Genomic DNA, 27,634 nt, shown 5'->3' on the forward strand with positions numbered 1-27,634 from the left:
ATGATTCATTAGTTCATATATAAAGACACTTTGTTCCAACTCTCTTGCATCCTCTTTGGCCGAGCAGTATCGCACACCAAACGCAATGTGAAGCGTGGAGGTGGGTTCGCACCTCGGCGCAACCCTGGATGTATTCTCTGTGATGTCCTACATTGAAACCTTCCTTTTGTCCTTCTACTAGACAAACTATGTAGTCAAATTATGTATTTCTAATAATCTTGGCTTCGCCGATTACCGGTAACCGCCGGAGTGCTAAGAACAAACTCAGTGCCGGTCACCGGTGACCCCCATGGCGTTCAACGTGTTAATTCTTTATTAAACTTTTTATTGGTGTCCGAAAATGATATTTCTTCTTTTTACATCTTTTTTACAAAGGCCTTTTTAGAGAAAACTGCATTCGCTAAAAATGACATAGTCTTATTTCATTTATGTACCAGGCATGCAAACTACTCCACTTCGTTCAAAAAATTTTATAAATTTATCTTTTAAAAGCTGAAATTATCAGAACGTTGGTTGATTTTCACGAAAAAGCTCATGAAAAGATGGGATGATTGATTATTGATTGATTGATTGATATTTGTGGAATCTCGGCGTTAAGTGCGAAGCGCTTCAAACCGATTCTTCTATACTGTTTTGGCATTTGGACTAGAGGTCATATGCAGTTCAAAGTTCTAAGTTAGGATCAGATAATAAGTCCATGATGAGGTAAGGCATGAGTTGATTCAGTAGTACATCAGTTGGATGGGGAATTCCCTTGGATTAAAGTTCTGAGAAGATGCAGCATGTCTTGGTCCTTCAGCAAATTTTTAAGTTCACTGATGAGGCTAACAAGTCTGTGGGCTGTAGAAGTAGGCGAGGCCTTGATCGTGTTCCTCTTTCGACTGGGGCGGGCCTCGCACCCAGTGAAATTTGAGATGTGGTTTTGCATGCAGTTGCAGCATTTAGCTGAGGAGTCTCGGCTCTTTCTGCACTGGAATGAATAGTGCCTAGATGGGATGAACAAATCGGTGTTATATACAAATTTCTGAATTAATTATTCGTAGTGGTGAGCATTATAATCTTAAATCAAATTTGCTTAAGTTAGAATTACATGTTTTGTTACCACTATAAAAAATTTCCCTCATGGGAAAGAAAGATGGCATCTCGGAACTAAGTGATATTTTGCGTGGTTCTCCGGCAAATAAAAATATTTATTTGAAAAAGTAGGTCAGAATATAGAATAAAAAACTTATTTTCATTTCTTTCATTACTTGATTTTCTTAATAAAAAAAGATTAGTCGCAAATAATATGCGTTCTAACAACATTATTACGATCTAATTTTTACAAATTCCATGCCAGATAGTTTGATTCCGGAAACACCTGAAAATTGATGCGCGTGTTAATGATTATTTCTCTCTGTCATTGTCAAGACAAAGATAAAAATTTAACTATAAAGTAATCTCTAAAAAGAGGCGAAATTGTTTGATCGTGAGTTATTTGTAAGATTAGTATTATCAAAAATGACACCCTCAAAACTGCGAAAACGTGACTCAATAAGAGATAAAAATTTATTTAAATAAGCCATTGTAAGGGGATCATTTGCGACTATTAGCATTTCCACGTTGTCTGTCTCTTTACTAAGGATTTGCCTCTTTCAAAGTCAATTTTCACCATGGGCAAAGTAACTGTTGGTTATTGGGATATTCGTGGCCTTGCAGAACCTATCAGGTATTTGTTACATTTCAAAAATGTTCCATTTGAAGATAAGAGATACCAGTTTGGTGATAGCACTTGGGAAAAGGAAATGTTTACCTTAGGCTTGGATTTTCCAAATTTGCCTTATTATATTGATGATAAAGTAAAGTTAACTCAGTGCACCACTATTTTGAGATACTTGGCAGAAAAGTATGGCATGGATGGCAAAACGGAAGAAGACAAATTGCGAGTTTCTTTATCTGAGCAGCAAATCATCGACTTTCGTATGAAGTTTTTCGCGACCTTACTTACTTCGGATTTTGAGAAAACAAAAAAGGAATATTTGGAAAAAGTGCCTGATCAGTTGAAGCTTATTTCTGCATTCCTAGGAAATCGTAAATTTCTTGCTGGAGATTATGTAACTTACGTTGATTTCATGGCTTATGATACTTTCGACTTTAACGTCCTGCTTTCACAGAACATTTTAGACCATTTTCCTGCACTGAAAGCATATCATGAACGTATTAGGAACCTTCCTGAATTGGAAGACTATTTCAATTCAACAACCTACGTAAGATGGCCTATAGTTGCCCCATTTGCTGCTTGGGGTGGTAAAATTGAGGATGTTAAATCAGAACCTCTTGAAGATCAACCAACAAAATGTGATGGAGCTATTTAAGTATTCGAAAGAGGTCTGACTTAGTGCAACTTTCTAGAACTTTCTAAATTTTGCTCAATTGACTGTTTTAAAGGAAAAGAATTGTAACGTGGCTAAACTGCTATGGAATTTTTATGTAATTTAAAAAATTGGTTCATCAAATCTTCAGTTTTCTAAAAATTAACTTTGAAGGAACTATATCGAATCTAAATATGCGGTTTCTAAATATTATTCACCAGACTGAATCAAAATAAACTTTAACGCATCTTTGTGGGGCATATTCTTTCTAAACTTTGTTTAAACTTAACTACGAAAATAATATTGATGATTGCTTGTTAAATTCAATTTGTCAAAAAAGAGCAGTTTTTTGTTAATATTTCAATAGAAAATACACCAAGCTTTTCTTTCAGAATTTTTTAATAAATTATTAGCTAAATGAAAACTTCTTTGTATTTTTGAGTTCTGTTCAAGTTCTAGAATATAAGCATTCTTCCAGAAGAAGATTTTTCAGGTGAGTCAAATTATTTTTAGAGTGAATTTAAATAGGTTGTTAGAAAGAATTGAATTGTAAGAAATTTAATTATCAGAGTTTATTCTTTGATTAGTTAATGTGTAGGAAAATTTTTTTATGCAATCGTGAAACAGATATTTCAATTTAAATACATTATTTAAAGTATTTTTCAATTATTTTCCATAAAAAATCATTTGCATTTTTAATTCATTGGTAAACGCTTACTTTAAACTTTTTTGAATAAAATATTCCAGATAATTAAGTAATTTATTCTATTTTAGACTTTATATCACTTTATAACGATTATGTATTTTAAATCAGAGTATTTTGCAGAATCGATTTTTTAATTTTTTTTTCAAAATAAACAAATTTTGTCGAAATGAATTTCAAAACATGAAGCAATATATAAAAATCTTTTCAACAATTTTAATTTCACGTTTGCATATGTTTAAGCTTATACTCTTAGCTCCTATAAATGAGATTATGGTCATTCATTAAGCAGAAAACAAATTTTAAACTAACTTAGCATTAAAGTTTAATGGTTTTCTAAATGTAAAACATTTTAACTGAAAATGGATATTAATATACTTTATAAGTGGATTATATCGTTAAATACAATATTCTTGTTGATAATATTCTTGTTGATAGAGTATAATAATGTTTTAAAGTTCGCCAAAAAATAACTAATCTTGATCATGAATGGCATTTTTTTTATTAAACGTTGAAGATTTATTTCATCTTTAATCATACACTTTTTCAAATTGTTCCCATGCACACAAATTCTATATTAAAGTAAGTGTCATTGTGGACAGATTAAACAATTGACTATTTAATCCCAGGGCTAAAGAGAATAGAAGGGCTGGTTCACTCCTTTGAAGTAACTTTCACCGCGCCAAACCTCCGATTTTCTCTAGTGACGTCACTTTGGCGCAAAGCTCGCACTTTTACTTCAAGAACAGAGCGTTCGGCCGTACTAGCTCTAACTAATATTGAATCATTTCTTTTTTTCTATATTTAGACATTTGTTATTTTCTATAATGACTTTCCTCAGTTTTTGCAGTGAATTTATAAGAATTTAAAACTATTATCGAAATACAGTTTGCACGATTGCAACTTGCAAAAATTCTGATACAAAAACAAAAGGAAAAAATACAATTTTCTGCATGTTCCCTAAAGTAAATGAACAACTATGTAAAGAATGGATTCCGAAATGACACAGTTAATATAAAACAGCAATATGTTTATTCTGTCGTTAAGAACTTTTATAAAAATTCATTATCTAAATAGAAACCGCCTCATTACTTCAAAAAAAAAAGGTAGGTGAAAAGAATTAAAAAATGGATAAAGTCAAAGAAAATTAATATGTAAATAAAAAGTATAAATAAAATATATAGTGTATAGCTGAAATTCTCCTAATTTCATAACATATTTCTTAATGTAGTTATTCTAAATATTTATGATTTTTTTTAAAATTATATTCTCTTAAATTTAAATATCTATAAATTATATCATCGTAAATTTAAATATCTATAAACAATTGTAAAATTTCTAATGTCAGTATGAACCTAAATTATTATTTTGTTTCAGTAATTAGCGTTTAAGGTTGATGTTTCCTAATGATTAAGTATGAACAAATTGCTATTAACGACATATTTTAAAATCAGAGACTCTAAATTTAACTCAACTTATCGTTATAAAATAATATGTAGATAAAAAAAGTGTCGATGTATGCTTTTATTTTTCTTAATCATTAAAGTTAAAACTGAACTTTTTAAAATAAAGTATTTATAGTGTCATTTTCGCCAACTAGTAAAACATTTTTATAAGTTTAAAATGGTATTTTTTTTAATATAATAACCAAGAAAGTTTTTTTAAACTATGTTTATGAACGGAAATAATGTGTTAATTACGTAAAGTTTGAAAGCTAATAACCAGAAAAAGTCTAACTTATTTTTACAAAGATAAAGATGCAAATTATCATATCTTTGCTTGCGATCTCCGAGATCTGTGGACACAGTGACGTCATGAGGAGGGAAATCGTAGCTTCAGCTCTAAGAGCGGAGTGAACTAGCCCTTCTATTCTCTTTAGCCCTTATTTAATCCATTGTTACACCTAAAAAGTATACTAAACAAAAATGGAACTTATTCCAGCTTAAAGTTATCTTGAATAAATTATCTCTTAACAATGTTTGTTTAAATTAATGTTTTTCTAAATTTAGCAGTGTAATAGAGTAAATCAATTAAAAAAAAAAATAAAACGCGAAAAAAAAAATTAAAAAAATTTTAGATGAATAAAATACTTTGCAAAATTAATCTAAGTTAGTAAATAATTCCACCGTTGTCACTAAATCTTAATTTGAGTTTTGTCTCAAAAAATTTAATAGTGGTAATAAATATCGGACAAATTTCGATCATTTCATATACTTTGACAACCACTACATAGTATTTTGTAAAGAAAATATATCTGTATGAATATTGTCTTGCTATATCTCTAAGAAAGTGATCTATTTAACAATTATTACCCGGCATGCAGTGACACACATTTACTATCTCGATTAAGGTTATTTAAGCCCCTAACGGTTATTTAAGCCCTAAGGTTATTTAAGCCCCTTACCACTCCTCACAAAAAATAAGATGTTTTTGATGTTGTTGTGAGATGAGCAGATGTGAAAAACTACACTTGAAATAGAAATTAAGGTTATGTTTTGCACCAAAAATAAACTCCCCTATAAACCTTAATTTCAACCTCATTTACACTTTACAAAATCAACCTCATATGTAACTCAGAAATAATTTTAGCTTTGATTGGGTGAAATTATTCACATCTCAAACATACGTATTTACTTGAAGTGTAGAAAAAATAAAACTTACACCTCAAAAACAACCTATCTATGCTGGTTTCTCTAAAGTAGATTTCCCTCAACTTCAAAACAACCTTAAGTTTGAATAAAACAGCTTCATATACCATGATTAGTCACTCTTGGAGGTTGATCTTTTAAGATTGTTTTAGAAATCAACTTCGAATAAACCTCAAATCAACCTAGACACCTGGAAATAACTCTAAAAAATACCTTAAACTTTTGTAAGGGCACGTGTCCACACTAGTCTTTTTAATCATTTGCTTGCGTAAGCTTATTGGCAGTTAATTATAAGGCAGTTAAATCAAATGTGACTAAATAAATATGGCTTTTATAAATGTGATTATTTTTTTCTAAAGTGAAACAAAATGTGGTAGCACATGTATTTGATTAGAACGATTTTTCTTGCAGGAGCGAAATACTACCATAATGTATTAATACTTCAGATTTCGGTCTGAAATAAAATCACAGTACTTTTTCAAAAGGGCCGTAAGGCCACAGACTAACGCCTCCTATAGCTTACAGCCTCCACACTGTTGTTTATAAGTAGTCATTCAGGCCACTATGAAGGTAAACCAGTTTACGAAAGAGCCATCTAATAAAAAATCTATTAAAAATTAGAAAGTGGTAGCAAATATATGTCAAAAAATTTGTTTAATTTATGAATATGATTGGTTTGTCTTATTTACTTGTCAACCACTACAGATTCATTCTCAAATATATATCATAAATTTCTCTCAGTGACTTTTAAAATTGAATTTGGGTTCATGCGCACAACCGTTTATTATTTTCTAAGAATATGCAATTTAATTGTTTAGGATTAATTTTTAAAATTGTAGTTTTATTTTGGTAACTGTTGTTGTTGTATTAAGGCAGAGGAATACGATTGTTCTTGTTTCTCAGTGGCGCCATCTGTGGCCAAGAATTTGACTTCTGGCACGCCCATTCGTGACACCCAATTATAGGTCGAACAAATTCAAACATCCATTCACTCATAAACAAATCGTAATTTTGACATGAACCAGAGATCGATGAATCTCCAATTCAGTACACACCAGAGGTATAATTTGTTATGGGAACATGGAAGACTTTTTAACCCGAGGGATTTAACGTGCATCAGTCACCATTTACCACATAGTGAGTCTTCGGCTGGCTGGATTCGAATTCCTGTTTTCACGATCGTGAGTCCAGTACCATCCCCTTCTAGTTAACCATGCCAGTACCCTGCAAACCAGGCTATCCCGGCCAATTTTGATAACTAAATGTATTGTTTAATCTCAAATATGGAATATCAGTGAGAGTATAAAATTTGAAGTATTGTCCACAGCGACAATAGTCAATTGTCCTTTGATTTACGAAATTATCAGTTGCTGAGACCCATTTGTTATTCGAATTTTATCGCAATCCTTATTTATACATCACTCTAATCATAAAGGAGATAATATTGTCCTCGCTGTGACATTGAGAGAAGGTGTGAGTGACATTTTATCTATGAAATTGCATTGTGGAAGTGTTTACACTAAAAGATACTTAGTTGATTCGTTACTCTGATAACTTAAACTTTCACCCTTATTTGACGAGAAGTAAAATAGAAAAAATATAATTTTTTGAATAGAAATAATATTAATGCTATTTTTATGTAAAATTAAACATAAAAAACATAGAAAAAACGTGGAAAATAATAAAGATTAATAAAATAAATATTTTAAAAGATATTTTAAAAAATTATTTAATAAAAAAAATAAAATAGTCGGAAAACAAACAATGAAAAGGGATTATCTCTTCATCAGCTCCCACGATTACATCTGCAAAAAGGAGAGCTTACTAACATAGTATCAATATAGCCAAAGCAAAATATATCAATGCAACAGTGTGAGGAGCACTCAAGAAATAGAACACATTAAGTAAAAAATATGTACGAAATAAAACATATCAAGCAAAAAGCAGAAAATACAGAATAAAACACGAATCGAAATCGACAAAGCAAGTAAAGAATTCAAATAACCGAACCGTACCGTCAATCAACACGTACCGGGATTTTTAAGAATGATTTAAAATATTTTCGTTGCAATATTTCCAGATTGCAAATATGAATATAAAACAGAGTTAGAAGCTTAAATAGAGGGATCTTTCATGTCGCGTTCTTACTGCAGTTCTGAAGCGAGTTTGATTTCTTAGTTACCTTGGATTAACCTGAAAATGGATGTGCGCAAGGTAATAAATAATATTTTACTGAATAATTTAAAGCTTATAATTAATAAGGTTAATATTTAACTATACAATTCAATGATTTTTAGAAAATTAATACTAATTAACATTAATTAACTTCACTATTGAGTCATGCGTCACTAATAATGCTCGAGAAATGATCTTAACTGATATATTGAATTGAATGTTTATAGTTTGCATCCAGAATACGGATATACAGCACCAAATAGAATCATTATTTTGTACTAATTTTCAAATTCATGCGTCACTAATAATGTTCGAGAAATGATCTTAACTGATATATTGAATTGAATGTTTATAGATTGCATCCAGAATACGGATATACAGCACCAAATAGAATCATTATTTTGTACTAATTTTCAAATTCATGCGTCACTAATAATGTTCGAGAAATGATCTTAACTGATATATTGAATTGAATGTTTATAGTTTGCATCCAGAATACGGATATACAGCACCAAATAGAATCATTATTTTGTACTAATTTTCAAATTCATGCGTCACTAATAATGTTCGAGAAATGATCTTAACTGATATATTGAATTGAATATTTATAGTTTGCATCCAGAATACGGATATACAGCACCAAATAGAATCATTATTTTGTACTAATTTTCAAATTCATGCGTCACTAATAATGTTCGAGAAATGATCTTAACTGATATATTGAATTGAATATTTATAGTTTGCATCCAGAATACGGATATACAGCACCAAATAGAATCATTATTTTGTACTAATTTTCAAATTCATGCGTCACTAATAATGTTCGAGAAATGATCTTAACTGATATATTGAATTGAATGTTTATAGTTTGCATCCAGAATACGGATATACAGCACCAAATAGAATCATTATTTTGTACTAATTTTCAAATTCATGCGTCACTAATAATGTTCGAGAAATGATCTTAACTGATATATTGAATTGAATGTTTATAGTTTGTATCCAGAATACGGATATACAGCACCAAATAGAATCATTATTTTGTACTAATTTTCAAATTCATGCGTCACTAATAATGTTCGAGAAATGATCTTAACTGATATATTGAATTGAATGTTTATAGTTTGCATCCAGAATACGGATATACAGCACCAAATAGAATCATTATTTTGTGCTAATTTTCAAATTCATGCGTCACTAATAATGTTCGAGAAATGATCTTAACTGATATATTGAATTGAATGTTTATAGTTTGCATCCAGAATACGGATATACAGCACCAAATAGAATCATTATTTTGTACTAATTTTCAAATTCATGCGTCACTAATAATGTTCGAGAAATGATCTTAACTGATATATTGAATTGAATATTTATAGTTTGCATCCAGAATACGGATATACAGCACCAAATAGAATCATTATTTTGTACTAATTTTCAAATTCATGCGTCACTAATAATGTTCGAGAAATGATCTTAACTGATATATTGAATTGAATATTTATAGTTTGCATCCAGAATACGGATATACAGCACCAAATAGAATCATTATTTTGTACTAATTTTCAAATTCATGCGTCACTAATAATGTTCGAGAAATGATCTTAACTGATATATTGAATTGAATGTTTATAGTTTGCATCCAGAATACGGATATACAGCACCAAATAGAATCATTATTTTGTACTAATTTTCAAATTCATGCGTCACTAATAATGTTCGAGAAATGATCTTAACTGATATATTGAATTGAATGTTTATAGTTTGTATCCAGAATACGGATATACAGCACCAAATAGAATCATTATTTTGTACTAATTTTCAAATTCATGCGTCACTAATAATGTTCGAGAAATGATCTTAACTGATATATTGAATTGAATGTTTATAGTTTGCATCCAGAATACGGATATACAGCACCAAATAGAATCATTATTTTGTACTAATTTTCAAATTCATGCGTCACTAATAATGTTCGAGAAATGATCTTAACTGATATATTGAATTGAATGTTTATAGTTTGCATCCAGAATACGGATATACAGCACCAAATAGAATCATTATTTTGTACTAATTTTCAAATTCATGCGTCACTAATAATGTTCGAGAAATGATCTTAACTGATATATTGAATTGAATATTTATAGTTTGCATCCAGAATACGGATATACAGCACCAAATAGAATCATTATTTTGTACTAATTTTCAAATTCATGCGTCACTAATAATGTTCGAGAAATGATCTTAACTGATATATTGAAATGAATGTTTATAGTTTGCATCCAGAATACGGATATACAGCACCAAATAGAATCATTATTTTGTACTAATTTTCAAATTCATGCGTCACTAATAATGTTCGAGAAATGATCTTAACTGATATATTTAATTGAATGTTTATAGTTTGCATCCAGAATACGGATATACAGCACCAAATAGAATCATTATTTTGTACTAATTTTCAAATTCATGCGTCACTAATAATGTTCGAGAAATGATCTTAACTGATATATTGAATTGAATGTTTATAGTTTGTATCCAGAATACGGATATACAGCACCAAATAGAATCATTATTTTGTACTAATTTTCAAGAAATTAAATGCTTTAACAAATTTAAGTCAAGTGTAAAAAATATAAATAAATAAAAAAATAAAATAATAAAAATGTTGAGAAAAGATGACTTCGGGGCCCTGGGACCTGTATTTTGCTGAGAAAGCGGAGGGAAGTGATTCAGCAAGCGGAGGGAAGTGATTCAAAAGTGAAAAGATGCTAGATTAAAGCATGATATTGGTGTCGTAGACCATTAAGGCAAGGGGTGCGATTGTACTTGTTCTCCAGCTGCACCATAAATGACCAAGAATTCAACTTCTGGCACACCCATACGTCACAACCGCTTATAGGATGGACATATTTATACATCCCTTCATTCAGACACAGATCGTAATTTTGACCTGAATCAACGAACGATTACTGTTCAATTCAGTGCTCCCAGATGTATAATTTGGAAAATGGGGGACTTTATGACCCAACAGATTTAACGTGCACCAGTCACCACTTGCTATACTTCTTTGTCTTCTTTGGCCGGTTGGATTCGAACTCACTCCCATTCTCATGAACATGAGTCCAGCGCCCTGCCAGCCATTAAAACTTGATAAATAAGTTGTATACTATTTCTTTTCACTCGAGTTTCAATTATAAATGAATGAAATCAAAAAATTAAAAATTATTTTTTAAAACAGCTCAAAGCAATTTATTTATTTTCATAGAAAATCTTTAGTTTGAGAGTGGATTTTTACCTCTTTGTTTCAAGAAGTTATTTCGGCAAAAAAAATTTTTTTTTCCGTTACATAGTTCTTTCTGGAATGTATATATAAAAAAAACAATTTCATCCACTGACCTTCAAATTTCTAGAGATAAAACTGAGATAAATAAAAAATATCCATCTACATTGCTTTTGTAGATCACAAGAAAAGTAAATATTATCTGAGAAACAGCTTTCAAGAAAGTTTGATACTATAGATAAGTCATTTTGACTCGTTAACTTATATAAAAGGTTTTTATCATTTGAACTCGCGGTAATACCGTTCTGTCTCTAATCAAAAGGTTCGAAAAATTATTCAATTTTTAATTCAGCATGGGCAAGCCAATTTTAGCCTATTGGGATCTAAGAGGTCTTGCTGAACCTATTAGGTATTTGCTTCATTACAAAAATGTACAATTTGAAGACAAACGGTACCAGAGAGATGGTACTTGGGAAAAAGAAAAGTTTACTTTCGACTTGGACTTTCCAAATTTACCATACTATATGGATGATAAAGTGAAGTTAACTCAAAGTACCACTATTTTAAGGTACTTGGCAAAAAAATTTGATTTGGAGGGCAAAAGTGAAGAAGAACGATTGCGCGTTTCATTAGCTGAACAACAGATCCTCGATTTTCGCCTTGCTTTCTTTATGACGATTGTTTCTCCTGATTTTGAAAAAAAGAAGGAAGAATATTTGAAAAAAGTACCGGATTCCTTAAAATTGATTTCAAATTTCCTTGGAAATCGAAAGTTTCTGGCTGGGGACAATGTGACGTACGTTGATTTCATGGCTTATGACGTATTTGAATTCAATGTTTTCCTTTCAAAGACTGTATTGGATGGTTTCCCTATATTGAAAGCCTATCAAGAGCGTATTCGAAACTTGCCTGAATTAAAATCGTATTTTAGTTCCATTACTTACAAAAAATGGCCGATTGTTGGACCAAGAGCTGTTTGGGGCCATAGCGGAGAAATGCCTCAATGAACTTGGAAAAGATTTTATAAACAAGAACATTTCATGATTTTCTCATATAACTGCAACATTATTTCTATATTTTTAATTTAGTTTTCAATTGATTTTCTTGATTGTGCATCAAATAAAAGTATCAGAAAAAAAGACAGCGTCTTCTGCTCAATACAAATGAAAAATATTCTTATTTCTAGTTTACTTTAAGATTAATGGAAAGATACTTGAGAAATAAAAGACAGGTAAGTGATAACTATTAAGTGTAAAATTTGTCTTAATCTATTTATACTTAGCATCTTTTTAATCCTTTCGAAGGCCGTGGGAAGTATACTTCCCACAACTTTTTTACCACTTTTAATTTAGGTTTCCATTTGTTAATAACTTCAGCTTTCTAGAAGTGCGTTTGAATAAAATTGGTAACCATTTGTCAGTTTGAAAAAACGTATAAAAGTTATAAAATTCATTTTGAATTCTTTTTGAAGTTCGTAGCATTTATAAAATTTATTTTTTAAATAAAGAAAAATAAAAGTCAATAAGTAATATATGGTCGTGTTGAATATATTTACCACCAAAAAAATTGTCTTTTTATAAACTAAATAGGTTTTTTCTTTCTTATATCAATTACTAGTCTTAAAACAATTTCAATTCAAAAAATACTTTAATTTACTTTACTAGAAATAAATAGCCCATAAAAGGGTTAAAAGGATGCTTTTCCCAAAAAAGAAAAAAAAGAAAAGGTGATAGCATATATCATAATGTATCTATAATAAAAATTATTTATATTTGGATCTGAATACAAAGCATAGAACTTTTTTAAATATTAAGTAGAAGGGGAACAGACAGAAATATTAATTTAGTCTAAACAACTGGGTGGTCACAACAGGTAAAAAAGTTGTAAGGATAGGATGAAAAACTAATTGCATGAACTCAATCTTGTATACCAAAATATATTTAGATGTTACTACATATTTAGATACTGTAACTGACCAACATAATTCCACAAATTAAAATGAAACTCAAAATTTTTAATATATCCTACGACACCATCAAATATAGGTCACCCTTTATAAAATTTTTCCCGGTTGTGACAACTTTGAACCAATATGTATCACCTCTTCTTTCGTATAGGTGTTTTTACTTAATCATAGTATGTTATACTTTTTTTCTCATTTTTCGCACTTTAATTTTTCCCGATTGTGACAAAATTAAATGATTATGTATTACCACTTCTTTCGTATAGGTGTTTTTACTATGTTAATCTTAGTCATGTATCATATCTTAGTCATAATCTTAGTCATGTATCTATCATAATCTTAGTCTTAGTCACTCTTTCCCCCAATTGTGACTATCTTGAATGAATATGTATTACCACTTCTTTCGTAAAGGTGTTTTAACTATATTAATCATAATATGTTGCACTCTTTTTCTCATTCTTTCTATTTTATTTAATTTTTCCCGATTGTGGCAAACTTTAATGAATATGTATTACCACTTCTTTCGTATAGATGTTTTTACTATGTTAATCAAAGTATGTTATTCTCTTTTTCCCAGTTGTGACTACCTTGAATCAATATGTATTACCATTTCTTTCGTATAGGTGTTTTTACTATGTTAATCATAGTATGTTATTCTCTTTTTCTCGGTTGTGACTATCTTGAATGAATATGTATTACCTATTCTTTCGTATAGGTGTTTTTACTATGTTAATCTTAGTTATGTTATTTTCCTTTTCCCGGTTGTGACTATCTTGAATGAATATTTACTACCCCTTTTTTCGTATAGGTGTTTTGACTATATTAATCATAGTATATTATACTCTTCTTCTTATTTTTTTAAAAATTTTATTTAATTTTCCCCGATTGTGGAAAAATTGAATGAATATGTATTACCACTTCTTTCGTATAGATGTTTTTACTATTTTAATCATAGTATGTTATTCTCTTTTTCCCAGTTGTGACTATCTTGAATGAATATGTATTACCATTTCTTTCGTATAGGTGTTTTTACTATGTTAATCATAGCATGTTATTCTCTTTTTTTCTTCCTGTTGTGACATCCTTGGATGAATATGTATTACTACTTCCTTCGTAGCAGTGTTTCTTCTATATTCATCATAGATTATTTATTCTCCTTTTTTTAAAATTTTTTTTCCCGGCAGTGACTATCTTGAGTGAATATGTATTACCACTTCTTTCGTATAGGTATTTTTACTACATTAATCATAATATGTTATACTCTTTTTCTTGTTGCTTTATTTTATTTGATTTTTCCCGATTGTGGCTACCCTGAATGAATATGTATTACCACTTCTTTCGTATAGGCGTTTTACTATATTCATAGTATGTTACTCTCTTTTGTTTCAAAAAATTTTCCTTGTTGTGACTATCTTGAATGACTATGTATTACCACTTCAATCGTATAGGTGTTTTCAATATATTGATTGTAGTATGTTATTCCTTTTTTTCTCTTCGTGTTGTAACAATCTGGAAGGAATATATACTACCACTTTTTACCTATAGGTGTTTTTACAATAATATTGATCAAAAAGTAGATCATTCTCTTAATAACTGGCAGCCAAAAGTTGTTTAGGTGAAAAACAAAACATCTATGTAGATAAAAAGTGATACTACTTATTTCATTTTCAGAGACGTCAACTGCTCCGGATTCGACAAAATATTTTAAAAAACTGCAAAGATCTCGAAATTAAAATGAGTAGATTTTCGGGTAATATTAAATATTCGTGAAAATTATATTTAATGTTCACTGTGCTTTTAAATTACAGAATTAGAATTAGAACAGTATAAATAAATTAATCCTACATAAATAAGAAAACACTTGGTAATATGAGAAAATTAAAATAATTCTTATCAAACACTGAAAACTAATTTCGTTAGTCCACACGTTGAATGCCACGCTAATTTTACATGACTTGTTCGTCTGGCCACATGGTAAATAACTACAAACTAAATTTGCAAATATAGACAGATTTTGCCAGTTTATAAAAGGTTTAGCATGACATATATGAAAAAAGTGCTGAATTATATATGATTACGAATTGTTCAAAAATAGTGGTGGATAAAAGTCTACTAAATTGAATTTATTAAACCAAGAATCACAATAATTAAGTAAATTTCGAATAAATTTTCTGAAATTCCATAAAAGAGTGTAAATTTTATAGTTCTATATCATGTTATACGCTATCAGTCCGCTGTTTTTCGCGGCCTCCGTGAAAGGTCAGTGTCAACAAGCGGTGGCAGACGCAGCCTAAATGCAGACGTGCCAACTTTTAATCCCTTCCATTATCATTTTTCCCAGTGGTATTAAAATGGAATTAAAACTTCAATTTTAAGCAAACAAATACGTTGTATTTGAAAAAAATTAAGTTGGCAACCATGATAGTAACGCATATTAATATACAAGCTTAATTTTTGTAAGAATGGTGGTGATCAAAATCATTTTAAAATTAAATTTATGAAAGAAAAAATAGTATATATTTACTACCACTTTAAATATGAAAATAAAATCTCCCGCAAAATCCGGGAGAGTTGGCAGGTATGCTAAATGTAATTTCAGTGTCAGCCACAGGTGCTTGACGCTGCCTAAATGGAAAGTCTAGTGTCAGCCACCGATGACTGACGCGGCGCTCATCGTGTTAAAAATCAGGTATTTTACTATTAATTTGCTTAATTTTAGGAAATGATTACCATTAAACTTATGATATGCTTAAATATTCGAGACAATTATATTTTAACGTTCACTGTGATTTTAAATTGCCGAATAAGAATTATAATACATATTGGAATATTATAAATATATTAATGATGACTATTCGCGACAATTTTTAAGAGAAAAGTAGTTGCTAATATGAGAAAATTAAAGTAATTCTTATCAAATACTAGTAACCATTTATTTCAGTTAAAATTCCTTTATTTTATAAGTAAATCTTTTGATTTTAGGAAATGATAACAATTGAGTTTATAATATGCTCAAATATTTGATAAAATGATATTTTAACATTCACTGAGATTTTAAATTTTTGAATATGAATTAGAATATTAAAAATAAATTAATGATGACTATATATGATTATTTAAAGAGAAAAATAGTTGTTAGATAAAATGATCTCTGAAGCTATAATTTTACAACCAGGAAGTGTAATTTTTGAGAACTGAACTTTCATGTCATGTGACTCTCATCGCATTGTATCTTTTCAAGGTCTAAATGTTAATTGAATATAATGTTACATTTTATGTTTTATTATTCTTCGTTTTTCAGATTTCACTTTCTCTTTGTGTATCTTCAACAGAGGGAGAAGTCTTTTCCTTCCTCACTGCTTGTAAAAATGTTTTGTCGAAATGCGTCATTAAATTTCTATATTGCTTAAAAAGATGCGTCTTCAATTATGCTAGTTTAACTCATTTACAAATTAATCAATTTCATAGAACTTATTTTCAGCCATTCATCGTACTCATCGCCTTTACAAAGTAAGATTTACTACCTTTTTCCTATTAGTAGTTACTATTAAGAGAAGAATAAAATAATTCTTATCAAATACTAGTAACCATTTTTTTTTTCATTTAAGGGAACTGCTCTGATTTTTAACAACAGAACTCTATCTTGTTTTTTAAATCCTGAATCTTATCATTCAGATTGCACATGATTTAAGTCATTGCATTTTATCAATGATAATAAACTGATAATAAAACTCCGAACTTACGAAGGTATAAAAATTGCTTTCTCATTTTAAAAGTCTTCATATTTTTATCAGCACTTGATTCATACGTTCTTTTGTTTCGAATATGGCAAAACCAGTTTTAGGTTATTTGGACTTTCGAGTTCTTGCCGAACCAATTAGGTACTTACTTTATTATAAAAATGTACAGTTTGAGGATAAAAGGTACCAAAGAGATGGTACTTGGGACAAAGAGAAATCTACATTTGGCTTTGATTTTCCTAGCTTACCTTACTATATCGATGGTAAAGTGAAGTTAACGCAAAGTATTACTATTTTGAGGTACTTGGCAAAAAAATTTGATTTGGAAGGTACATGCGAAATGGAACGAGTGAGAGTTGCATTGGCAGAACAACAGATTTGGGATTTCTACATGGCTTTTGTTCATGCTGTGGTAAAACCAGGTACTGAAAAAAGGGAAGAGTACTTAAAAAAAGTACCTGATTCATTTAAACTATTAGAAGCTTTCATCGGAAGTCACAAATACATGGTTGGTGATAATTTAACATATGTTGACTTCATGGGTTATGAGTTACTTGACTTTAATATCTTGCTATCAAGAGATATTTTAGACGGATTTCCAATTTTAAAAGCCTATCATGAGCGCATCAGAAATCTTCCTGAACTACAAGACTATTTCAATTCTTCTACTTACAAAAAATGGCCGATTTTCAAACCTCCAGCTGCTTGGGGAAGTAGCGGTGAAATGCCACAATGATTGCTTGAAATGTAAACTTTTCTTATTCAATAACTTTTTAAAAAAAATTTTCAATAAGGATGGACATTAAAAAGAGTGATTTTCAAGTTTTTCAAACGGAATTTTGTTGTAGTTGTATGAATGTCAATAAATTATTACAGTTAATGTGTTTGGGCAAGTCTTATTTTTGATATTTGATAGGAAGCAGGAAATTGTTCTTAAAATAATAATTCCAAGTAAGAGAATCTGCTTAATACAGAATGCTTAGAAGATATTTAAATTGAAGTCTAAATGTGGTATGCGAAGCAAGTATTGGTTGAAATTGGTATGTATTTCTTATAGCAATTAAGCAAACTAAAAAACGACTTTTTAACTCATTTTTAGGGAGTTTTATTATTTATATTAAAATAGCAAATTATAATTCTCATTACGTGGATTTAATTTTAATTTCTAGGAGTTACAGAATATTTTTAATTAAGATTTATTTTAACCTTTCCGGCAGAAAATGAACAAGAGACATATTTGTTGTTTATTTACACACAACACAACCAGCGTAAACACAAATCTGCAAACAATAAACATGTTTCTGAAAAATATGTTTATTGTTTCAACCCTTTCTAAGGCTGTGGGAAGTACACTTCCCACCACTTTTAATTTAGGTTTCCATTTGTTAATAACTTCAGATTTCTTGAAGTGCGTTTGAATAAAATTGGTAGCCATTTGTTAGTTTGCAAAAAAGTATTAAAATACATAATTCTTTGTAAAGTTTGTAGCATTTATAAAATTTATTTTATAAATAAAGAAAAATAAAAGTCAATAAGTTTCCTAATAGTTCATGTTAAATATATTAACCTCCAGAAAAATGGCATTTTTATAAACTAATTGAGTTTTTTTTCTAATATCAATTACTATTCTTAAAACTATTTCAATTCCAAAAATACTTTAATTTACCTTTACTAGAAATAAATGGCCCTTTAAAGGGTTAAATGAAATTTAGAAATACAAAAATGTAAAAGATATTTAATGACCTTTAACATGGTGAGTACCACTTAGCTACTTTTTACCATTCCACTACTACCACTTTGCTACTTTTTACCACCTTAAATATAAAAGGGAAATACTTCGGAAAATTCGTAAAGCCCTAGACAAACTGTGTTCTCTGAACCAATGAAGCCCGGCTATACCGGGGGGAGGCGAGAGAGTGCACAGGGAGTCTTCCCCCTTTTGTAAATTTGTAAATAGTGTAAATATTCTTTCTTTATCTTCAATTTGTTCCCTTTATTATGTATCAACTTGCGATTTATTTTTATGTATGACTCAGACTTGATTTTATCAATTATTGTTCATTCTGAGATATAACTTAATGTTAACGCAGTACCTCCCTTCCCTTCCACCTCATATTATTCAATTTAGATGAAAGAGCAGATATCCATACATGGATAGGTTAGTAAAATTCGTAAAGGTAGACAGTTAAAGACAATACTTAAGGAAGTAGTGTGTAAGAAATAAATAGTTTTTGATTTCAAATAATATTACATAAATTTTAAAAATAAAAAAAAGGCTTTTTTAGTTGTCATTAAGTTGTTTTTATAAAATAAAACAAGTTATTTAATTTAAACATTTATTACCGATATTACTTATCTCCATGCGATCATTTTGCACAACGCACTTAAAATGTTAATTGCACACGTAAAAATATATTGTGATCAGCTCATATATACTAAGTGAATAAATTCGTAATGGCCATTAACACGATGAGCATAAAAGACAGGTTTCCGAAGCAGAACGCAGAAAACCCTGCTTTCTCCATCCTCTAATTTTTCAAATCGTCAGTCATTTCTGTTAAGCATTCTGAGCATGAAGTCCTATTTTTTTTTAAATCCTTGCATTACAAAATGTTGGATCTTCACAGCAGGGAATGAATTAATCATAAAAAAATTATTCCTACTTTTTTTTTTTAAATATTTATATTGATTGTATTAATATCGTTTACAATTTCCGCCACAAACATAAAAGAAATGTAGACCCGTGTAATTTATCAGCTATAGGAATAACATATATTTGGATATAGGAATAACATATATCAGCTATAGGAATAAACTTACAATTTGGAAAATTTTCGAAAAGAAATATATAATTTATTGGTAGCAAAAGCATCTGTTTTTTGTTATATCTGTGACTACTGTTGCTTATTAACACATTGCTGACCGGCAACTTTTCTGAAAATTACCCCATGTGTCCAGCTATTGTTTTGAAAGCGGGTGTGGAAGTAAAACATTATAAATAAATTTTAAAAATTTTTAATTTTTATTGCCGTATGATAAAAAGTTAACGATCACCTATGTGCAATAGTACACCACATGTTTTACAAATATATCGGGTTTCGTGAAGTTATAATAAATTGGTATAGAATTAAATAGTAAAACTTGAAAAGTACGGAAAATTACGCCCACTTTTTAAAATAGTCACCACGAGATCACTGCTAACGAAAGCACGAGTTAACTCGTGACCGGTCACCAACGTCTGGCCACGAAAACGCGAGTTAACTCGTGACCTGTCAGCAATGTGTTAAGAGATGAACTAAATCTATCAGGGTTCCTACTACCTTCAAAAAATAAATGATTATAACTAAGATTTTTCAAGATAACTGAAAAATGTTTAAATTTATCTTTCATTTGTGAATTATGAAATTATTCCCGAGTTATTGTTTGCACCCATATATATTACATTTCAATTAAATATTTATTGATGGCTTAAAACATTTAGATATATCTCACATTCGCTACTACTTTGAAAAAGTATTCCACACCGTGGGAAACCTGATTTATTCACTGGGAAAGTTTACATAATATGTGTAAATTATAAGTCTTAATAAATAATGGTAATTACGAATACTTAACACAGTGATGACCGGTCACGAGTTAATTCGTGTTTTCGTGGCCTAGCGTTGATTACCGATCACGAGTCATAGCAATCATGTTAGCAATGATCTCGTGGTGACTATTTTAAAAAGTGGGAGTAATTTTCCTTACTTTTCAAGTTTTTCTATTTAATTCTCTACCAATATATTATAACTTTACGAAACCCGATATATTTACAAAACTTGTGTACCATTACACGTAGGTGATTGTTATACTTTTTATCATACGAAAAAGAAATATTAATAGTTGAATAATAAATAAAATTTTTTAAAGTTTATTTGTATTGTTTTACTTCCACATCCGCTTTCAAAAACAATAGCCGGGCATATGGGGAAATTTTCAGAAAAGTTGCCGGTCCGCTATGTGTTAATTCTGGGATGCTAATTTTCAAAGACGAAATGGTTGTGGAAGAAAAAATCATTTTAACTTTTTTTTTTTTTTGAAGAAGTAAATTGTTCTTCGGTGCCACTATTTATTAACAGCGCTTCTGGTACTTATCAGGAAAAGATGAAAAATCAGTAATAAGAAAAAAAAGTTAACATCAGCAACATAGTACCAACAGTAACAAATGTGAAATCACAATATAATCTTTAATTAATAATAAATTGTGGTAGTTTCAATGTGTCCATTTTTCAGGTAGGAAATTTTAAAAAAATGAATTTTTACTACCAGTTTATACTTTTTTCTGGATAAGTAAAAGACATAACTCAAGGAAGCTTTTTTTCTACCGGAGATACGGGCAGTAGAATCAAGTCGCTGTTTACAAGCATAAAGTTTTTATTTTTTGGTTTAACAAGTTTTCAATGTGTAATTTTTGAACATCATGTGTAAGGATATAGCATATCTATTGTTGCGTGCAAGTTATTAAATGCATCTGTTAATTGTTGAACTACTTATTCTGTTAAGTTCTACTTGTTCCTTTGGTAGTTAACTATTGTTTGGGAATAACGCTTTGCTTAAAATGTGACGCACTTGCCTAAATTGTACATCTTGTGGGCTCCTAAATCATACTGGTGCGATTTAGGTACGATAGGTACGATTTAGGACTCATCTACCATATAAGTTCATTATCTTTTAGTATTAATTTAATTTATTTACACAGTTTGGTTAGCAATAAGAAAATCCCACTATTTGAACACGATTGAAATTCATTAACCCCTTGGGGACGGGTGATTCAGAAATGCATTCGTACAAAATCAGAATCAAGCTGTAATTAAATAAAAAACGGTAACTTAAATGTAGTCGTTGCTGATTTGACAGACTTACTTTGCTTTTACTTTAATTATTGTTAGTTTAATCATACATAAAATCAATGTTAATTCAAAGTATTACTAAATAGTTTTATTTTGAACAAAGTAATGGTGAATTAAATAAATCAAACAATTATAACTCAGCCCACAAATAAACTGCTAAAGAAATACTTTGATTACCAGTTTTATATTTTTACCCTGATTGATACGGTTTTATGCTGTCACATATTTGTGACAGTCGGCGCGAAAGGGTTAAATCAAATGCCACTTTTGATTACTCATTAAAAAAATGCAAGTTCGCCAACCTCACCTGCTCCAGCATAATACAAATTCTAATTCTTTTGGATGGTCATTTGACTGATCCAAATAGTCTAGACATTTGGACAAGAATGCTGTATTATTGACGTTACACCAGGATACACGGCACATCTACTCCAACTGTTGGGCAGGTTATTTTCCAAGCCCCTTAATCTATACTCTAATGTCCCACTGATCGTAAAGACATGACTCCCAGTAGAACACCGAAGTTAAGCTTGACTGGCTGTGGTCAGGAAGCTGGTGGGTGAGCACTTTGATCAGCCTGCGAAGGGACCAAGTGTGCACTGTATCGGTCGTAGTGAAACTGTTCTATCGTAAAATGCCTCCTATAACTGAAAGCCTCCACACGGTTTTTTATAGGTAGTCCGATCAGACCATTATGAAGGTAATCCAGTTTACGAAAAAGTCATTAATAGAAAATCTATTAATAATTAGAAAGTGGTAGCAAATATATGCCTAAAAATTTGATTAATTTATAAATAGGACAGGTTTGTCTTATTTGCTTGTCAATCACTACAGATTCAATCCTCAAATATATAAAAAAAAATTCTCAAATACTTTTAAAATGGAAATTGGATTCACGAGCTCAACTGGTTCGCTTTTTAATTAATCTGCGCAGACTACTTATGAAATCCCGTGTGGAGGCTTTCTGATGTAGGAGGTGATGGCTCATGTCGTTGGGCTAACAAAACAGGGGAGCCATCCCCACTGCAGAGGATCAAAATTGCGATGGCATGTCTTCGGATCATCCTCAGGGAGGTTTCCCAGACAGTTGCCAATAGCCATCACCTCCTACATCAGAAAGCCTCCACACGGTTTCTTACAAGTTGTCTGCGCAGATTATTTTAAAAGCGAACCACTTGTGCTCAAGAACCCAAATTGTATTTTAAAAGTACTTGAGAGAAATTTATCATATATATTTGAGAATTGAATCTGTAATGGTTGACAAGTAAGTAAAACAAACCAATTGTATTCATAAATTAAAAAAACTTTTACACATATCTTTGCTGTCACTTTCTAATTTTTAATAGATTTTATATTAAATGGTACTTTCACTAATTGGTTTACTTTCATAGTGGTCTGATCGGACTACTTACAAAAAACCGTGTGGAGGCTTTCAGTTATAGGAGGCGTTGCAATAGCCCATTGGGAAGCTCTAGTTTGACGTAAATAAAGTACCTTAACTACCTACCTACCTATACTTAAATTCAAGTAGTTGCGAAGTTATCCTGGCCTAGTTATCACACAGTATCAAGATTCAAATTTAGTGTTACAAAAATAAAAGTAGCGATGTTTGATTAACTTTTATCTCCACTTCAGAAGATTTTTAAGGCCCTTGGGTCCTTGGCAAACTCAGGTTTAATAAAACTGTTTGTATGGTTTGTGTTATTTCGTTTTTAAAAGGAAAAAGAAAATATTCACCTGTAATCGGCAATATACGAAGTTTCGTTTGAGATCTCTCTGGAAAAATCTAGAGTTCAGCCAACACCTCCTACAACTAAAGGCCTCCACACGGTTTTTCACAGGTAGTCCGATCAGATCACTATGAAGGTAAACCAGTTAACGAAAGAGCTCTTTAACCCTTTCGCGCCGACTGTCACAAATACGTGCCAGCATAAAACCGTATCAACCAGGGTAAAAAGATAAAACTGGTAATCAAAGTAATTCTTTAGCAGTTTATTTGTGGGTGGTGTTATAATTGTTTGATTTATTTAATTCACCATTACTTTGTTAAAAATAAAACTATTTAGTTATAATTTGAATTAACGTAGATTATGTATATGATTAAACTAACAATAATTAAAGTAAAAGCAAAGTAAGTTTGTCAAATTAGAAACGACTACACTTAAGTTACCGTTTTTTATTTAATCACATCCTGATTCTGATTTTGTACGAATGCTTTTCTGAATCACCCGTCCCCAAGGGGTTAATAGAGTGAAAGCCTAGTGAAAATGAGAAAGTGGTAGCAAATATATGTCTGAAAATTTGTTTAATTTATGAATGTGATTGGTTTGCCTTATTTACTTGTCTACCACTACAGATTCAGTTCTCAAATATATATGATAAATTTCTCTCGGTCACTTTTAAAATAGAATTTGGTTTCATGCGCATAACCGGTTCACTTTTAAAATAGTCTGCGCAGACTACTTATAAAAAACCGTGTGGAAGCTTTCTGATGTAGGAGGTGATGGTTTAGCCAATCATTATATTAGTTTTCAAGCGCATTTTTTTTCAGTTTACTATTGACAGTGAATTTATAATATATTTGCTTTAACACGTTGAGCGCTGCGTCAGTCAACGGTGGCTGACACTTGACTTTCCATTCAGGTTGCGTCAACCACAGGTGGCTGACACTGAAATTACATTCAGGCCGCGTCAACCACCGGTGGCTGACACAGAAATTACATTTAGGCCGCGTCAACCACCGGTGGCTGACACTGAAATTACATTTAGGCTGCGTCTGCCACCGCTTGCTGACACTGAACTTTCACATAAGCCGCGAAAAACAGCTGGCTGACAGCGTATAACATGATACACAACTATAAAATTTACACTCTTTTATGGAATTGCAGAAAATTTATTCAAAATTTACTTAATTATTGTGATTCTCGGTTTAATAAATTCAATTTAGAATATTTTTATCCACCACTATTTTTAAACAATTTGTAGTCTTATATAATTCACCACTTTTTCATATATGGCATGCTAAACCTTTTAAAACTAGCAAATTCTGTCTAATATTTGCAATTTTATTTTGTAGTAAATTACAGTTTGGCCAGACGGGCAAGCCATGTAAAATTAGCTTGGCGTTCAACGTGTTAAAAATATATGATTTACGATATAAGTCATGCTGGCAGTTGCAATTGAATAATTAAATAGATTACATAAATAACAATGAATTATGTTATTACAATATTTCACATTTTTAGGGGCAATGTTTCGTTCGTTCGTTGTAGTAGAACTTGGCGTCTGAGGCCATTACGGCCTTTTTCCCATTCATCCTGAAATTAGACTAAGAAACATACATGACAAAAAATAAAGTTTGGGGAGCAAAATGGAGTTCGTGAGAGAAAAAAATGGCACTTTGCCATTATAAGGTAACAACAAAATTACAAGTAATAAAAGAAGTACATGAAAAAAGGTAAAATTAAAGTACAATGAGAAAATAAACACTGATGAATATTTAGAGTTTTTACAGTGTGGGAATACATACAAAAGGGGGGCGAGTTAAAGGAATGTGAGGATGTGTGTATATGTGTAAGTAAGTGTGGCTCTGTTAAAGTAGAGACCCGGCCGTCCTGGTAATTACCACTCGTGGTATAAATATTTCTAAATCAGAAAAACATTTTTTGGTTACTTGTTATTTAAAGAATAATGGTTGCTAAAAGGAATTAAAACAAATAGTTTTACATTTCTAGACGTTTCTTAGATATTGAGTTAATATTTTAAAAAAATAGTTACTTTGAGGAAAAAAGAATTACTTGAAATAAATGAACATGTTCTACCACTTTTTATTGATATGCTATTTTTATGTACCACTTCTTATGCCTGGACAATAATGCGTTATAGGCCCAACACAAATATCGAACCATTTAAGTAAACCTTGTTTGTTGAAATTAAAGTAGGATTGCATTTACTTTTTTGAAATTATATTTACTTTTGTAACCTATATCTTATTTTCCTATTAATATATATAATTTCTCATTAATAAGTAAAACATTAATATAATATTTTATTTTTCATTTTGTACCCATGATTTTATTTTCGTTTATTTTTACTTACTTTAAAAGGAGCAGCATAATTGAAAAGTATATGTTTGTTTTGAAAAGTGCAACTATAACTTGATTTTCCTTTCTCTTTTTTTTTCAAAAGAGATGCAGCACATTAAATGACATCATATTAATGATTTCAACTTAAAATTTATGTTTCACAGAATTTCATTTTTGTTACATATTTAAAAAGATATGCTATACATTTTAAATGTCATTACAATAGTTTCAAGTTCTGTTGTGCAGAACTTCATTTTTTTATTTACTTAAAAGATAACATTAAAAAATCACAAGTCATCTTTTGAAAGAGTGAAGAAAGAAGAGGATTTTATCTAAGAAAACGCCAAGAAACTCCATTTGACAAGGCAGATAAAATACTTGATGAGTCATGATATCAAGATATATCTCTCACTTAAAATTTTAGATGCTTTATTTGGTTATATAACTTATTTGGTTATCTATTGTTACTCCTTCGTCCGAATTTTTTACAATTTCTCGTAAGTATCAGCAAAGTAAACCAGTTTTTGGCTATTCGGACTTACGTGGTTTTTCTGAACCAATTTGGTACTTGTTTCACCAAAAGAATGCAAGATTCGTGGACAATAGGTACCAGTTTAGTCATGGTACTTGGGTAAAGGAAAAATTTATGAGTGGTTTGGACCCAAAAATACCATATTATATTATAAGGCACAGCAGCAACCTTTTTTTAAAAAAATAAGATGCTACGCATACTAAATGGCATCGTATTAGCAATTTTAATTTAAAACTTATATTTCGCAGAATTTCAGTTTTGTTATATATTTCAGAAAAAATTATGCAACATATTTTAAATGGCATTATACTAACCTTTCTCTAATATTTTCAAATTCATGTTAAAGACCTTGAACTTAATGAGGTGAACCGGGTTCGAATCCAGGCAATGGTCAATACGAATTCCGCATCCAGCTTGCACCGAAAACAGTGCTGACGTAAAATATCCTCAGTGGTAGACGGATCATGGATGTTAGAGCCCTTTTGCCGTTCGGCTAATCGTGGGAGGTTTTAGTGGTTTTTTCACTCCATGTAACGTGAATGCTGGTTAGTTCCATGAAAAAGCCCTCCACGAAGGCAAATTTCTCCCGATACTTGATCCAGGAGTTCCCTTGCCTTCTGGGTTGAGTTCAAAATTGCAAGGCTATGGAATTTAACAGTAGTAGTCGTAAACCCAATGAATTAGGTCGACTGTTGGTGACGGTTACAAAATATAAAATGAGAAATTCATGTTAAGCAGAATTTGCATTATTTAAGTTTCTTATTTTAAAGATAACACTAAAAGAATCATAAGTTATCTTTTGATGCAGTAAAGAAAAAAGAGCATTTTATCAAAGAAAACGCCTTCAAGAGAATTTAACAATGCAGATAAGATACTTGACGAGTCATGATACCAAGATGCATCTCTCATTTAAAATTTTAGAAGTTTTTACTTGTTTGGTTATCTACTGTCCCTCGTTCTCGATCAAGAAATTTGTACTATTTCTTGTAAGTATCAGCAAACCAGTTTTGGGTTATGGGACTAACTCTTCAGAAGTTCTAACCTGCTTGGTTATCTACTGTCACTCGTTTTTGTACAAGAAATTTGTACCATTTCTTGTAAATATCATCAAACCAGATTTGGGTTACTGGCAGTTACATACCTGCCAACTTTTAATCCTTTCCATTATAATTTTTCCCAGTGGTATTAAAATGGAATTAAAACTTCAATTTTAAGCAAACAAATACGTTGTATTTGAGAAAACTTAAGTTGACAACCATGATAGT

At 30.5% G+C, this 27,634-nt stretch overlaps 2 protein-coding genes, 1 long non-coding RNA gene and 1 pseudogene across 4 annotated transcripts; 3 read left to right on the forward strand and 1 right to left on the reverse strand.

Moving 5' to 3' along the window:
- Window positions 1-306: 306 nt before the first annotated feature.
- LOC147800997 (uncharacterized) lies at window positions 307-27,095 on the reverse strand. Its single transcript, XR_015430760.1, has 2 exons — window positions 26,684-27,095; window positions 307-986 (listed from the first exon to the last, which is right to left on the reverse strand). It is a non-coding gene; the product is annotated as an uncharacterized LOC147800997 (long non-coding RNA).
- On the forward strand, window positions 1,555-2,775 carry LOC107453420 (glutathione S-transferase Mu 1 pseudogene; annotated as a pseudogene). Its single transcript, XR_015430759.1, has one exon. The product of XR_015430759.1 is annotated as a glutathione S-transferase Mu 1 pseudogene (transcript).
- Window positions 11,336-16,536, forward strand: LOC107446544 (glutathione S-transferase class-mu 26 kDa isozyme 47). The gene is made up of 2 exons (XM_016061220.5): window positions 11,336-12,391; window positions 16,425-16,536. The coding sequence occupies exon 1, from the start codon at window positions 11,514-11,516 to the stop codon at window positions 12,165-12,167; it is 654 nt and encodes a 217-aa protein (XP_015916706.3). The 5' UTR covers window positions 11,336-11,513; the 3' UTR covers window positions 12,168-12,391; window positions 16,425-16,536.
- Window positions 16,493-17,747, forward strand: LOC107446545 (glutathione S-transferase). Its single transcript, XM_016061222.5, has 2 exons — window positions 16,493-16,633; window positions 16,732-17,747. Exon 2 carries the CDS (start codon window positions 16,949-16,951, stop codon window positions 17,597-17,599), a length of 651 nt encoding a protein of 216 aa, XP_015916708.1. The 5' UTR covers window positions 16,493-16,633; window positions 16,732-16,948; the 3' UTR covers window positions 17,600-17,747.
- Window positions 27,096-27,634: the final 539 nt, after the last annotated feature.

This window comes from Parasteatoda tepidariorum, chromosome 12, assembly GCF_982258835.1.
Source record: "Parasteatoda tepidariorum strain Cologne lab strain chromosome 12, Ptep-v5.0, whole genome shotgun sequence".
In the NCBI taxonomy this organism is placed as follows: Eukaryota; Metazoa; Arthropoda; class Arachnida; order Araneae; family Theridiidae; genus Parasteatoda; species Parasteatoda tepidariorum.

Bases quoted from the DNA above. Each gene is read 5' to 3' on its own strand.
- LOC107446544 (XM_016061220.5), top strand. From the start codon at position 11,514: ATGGGCAAGCCAATTTTAGCCTATTGGGATCTAAGAGGTCTTGCTGAA.
- LOC107446545 (XM_016061222.5), top strand. From the start codon at position 16,949: ATGGCAAAACCAGTTTTAGGTTATTTGGACTTTCGAGTTCTTGCCGAA.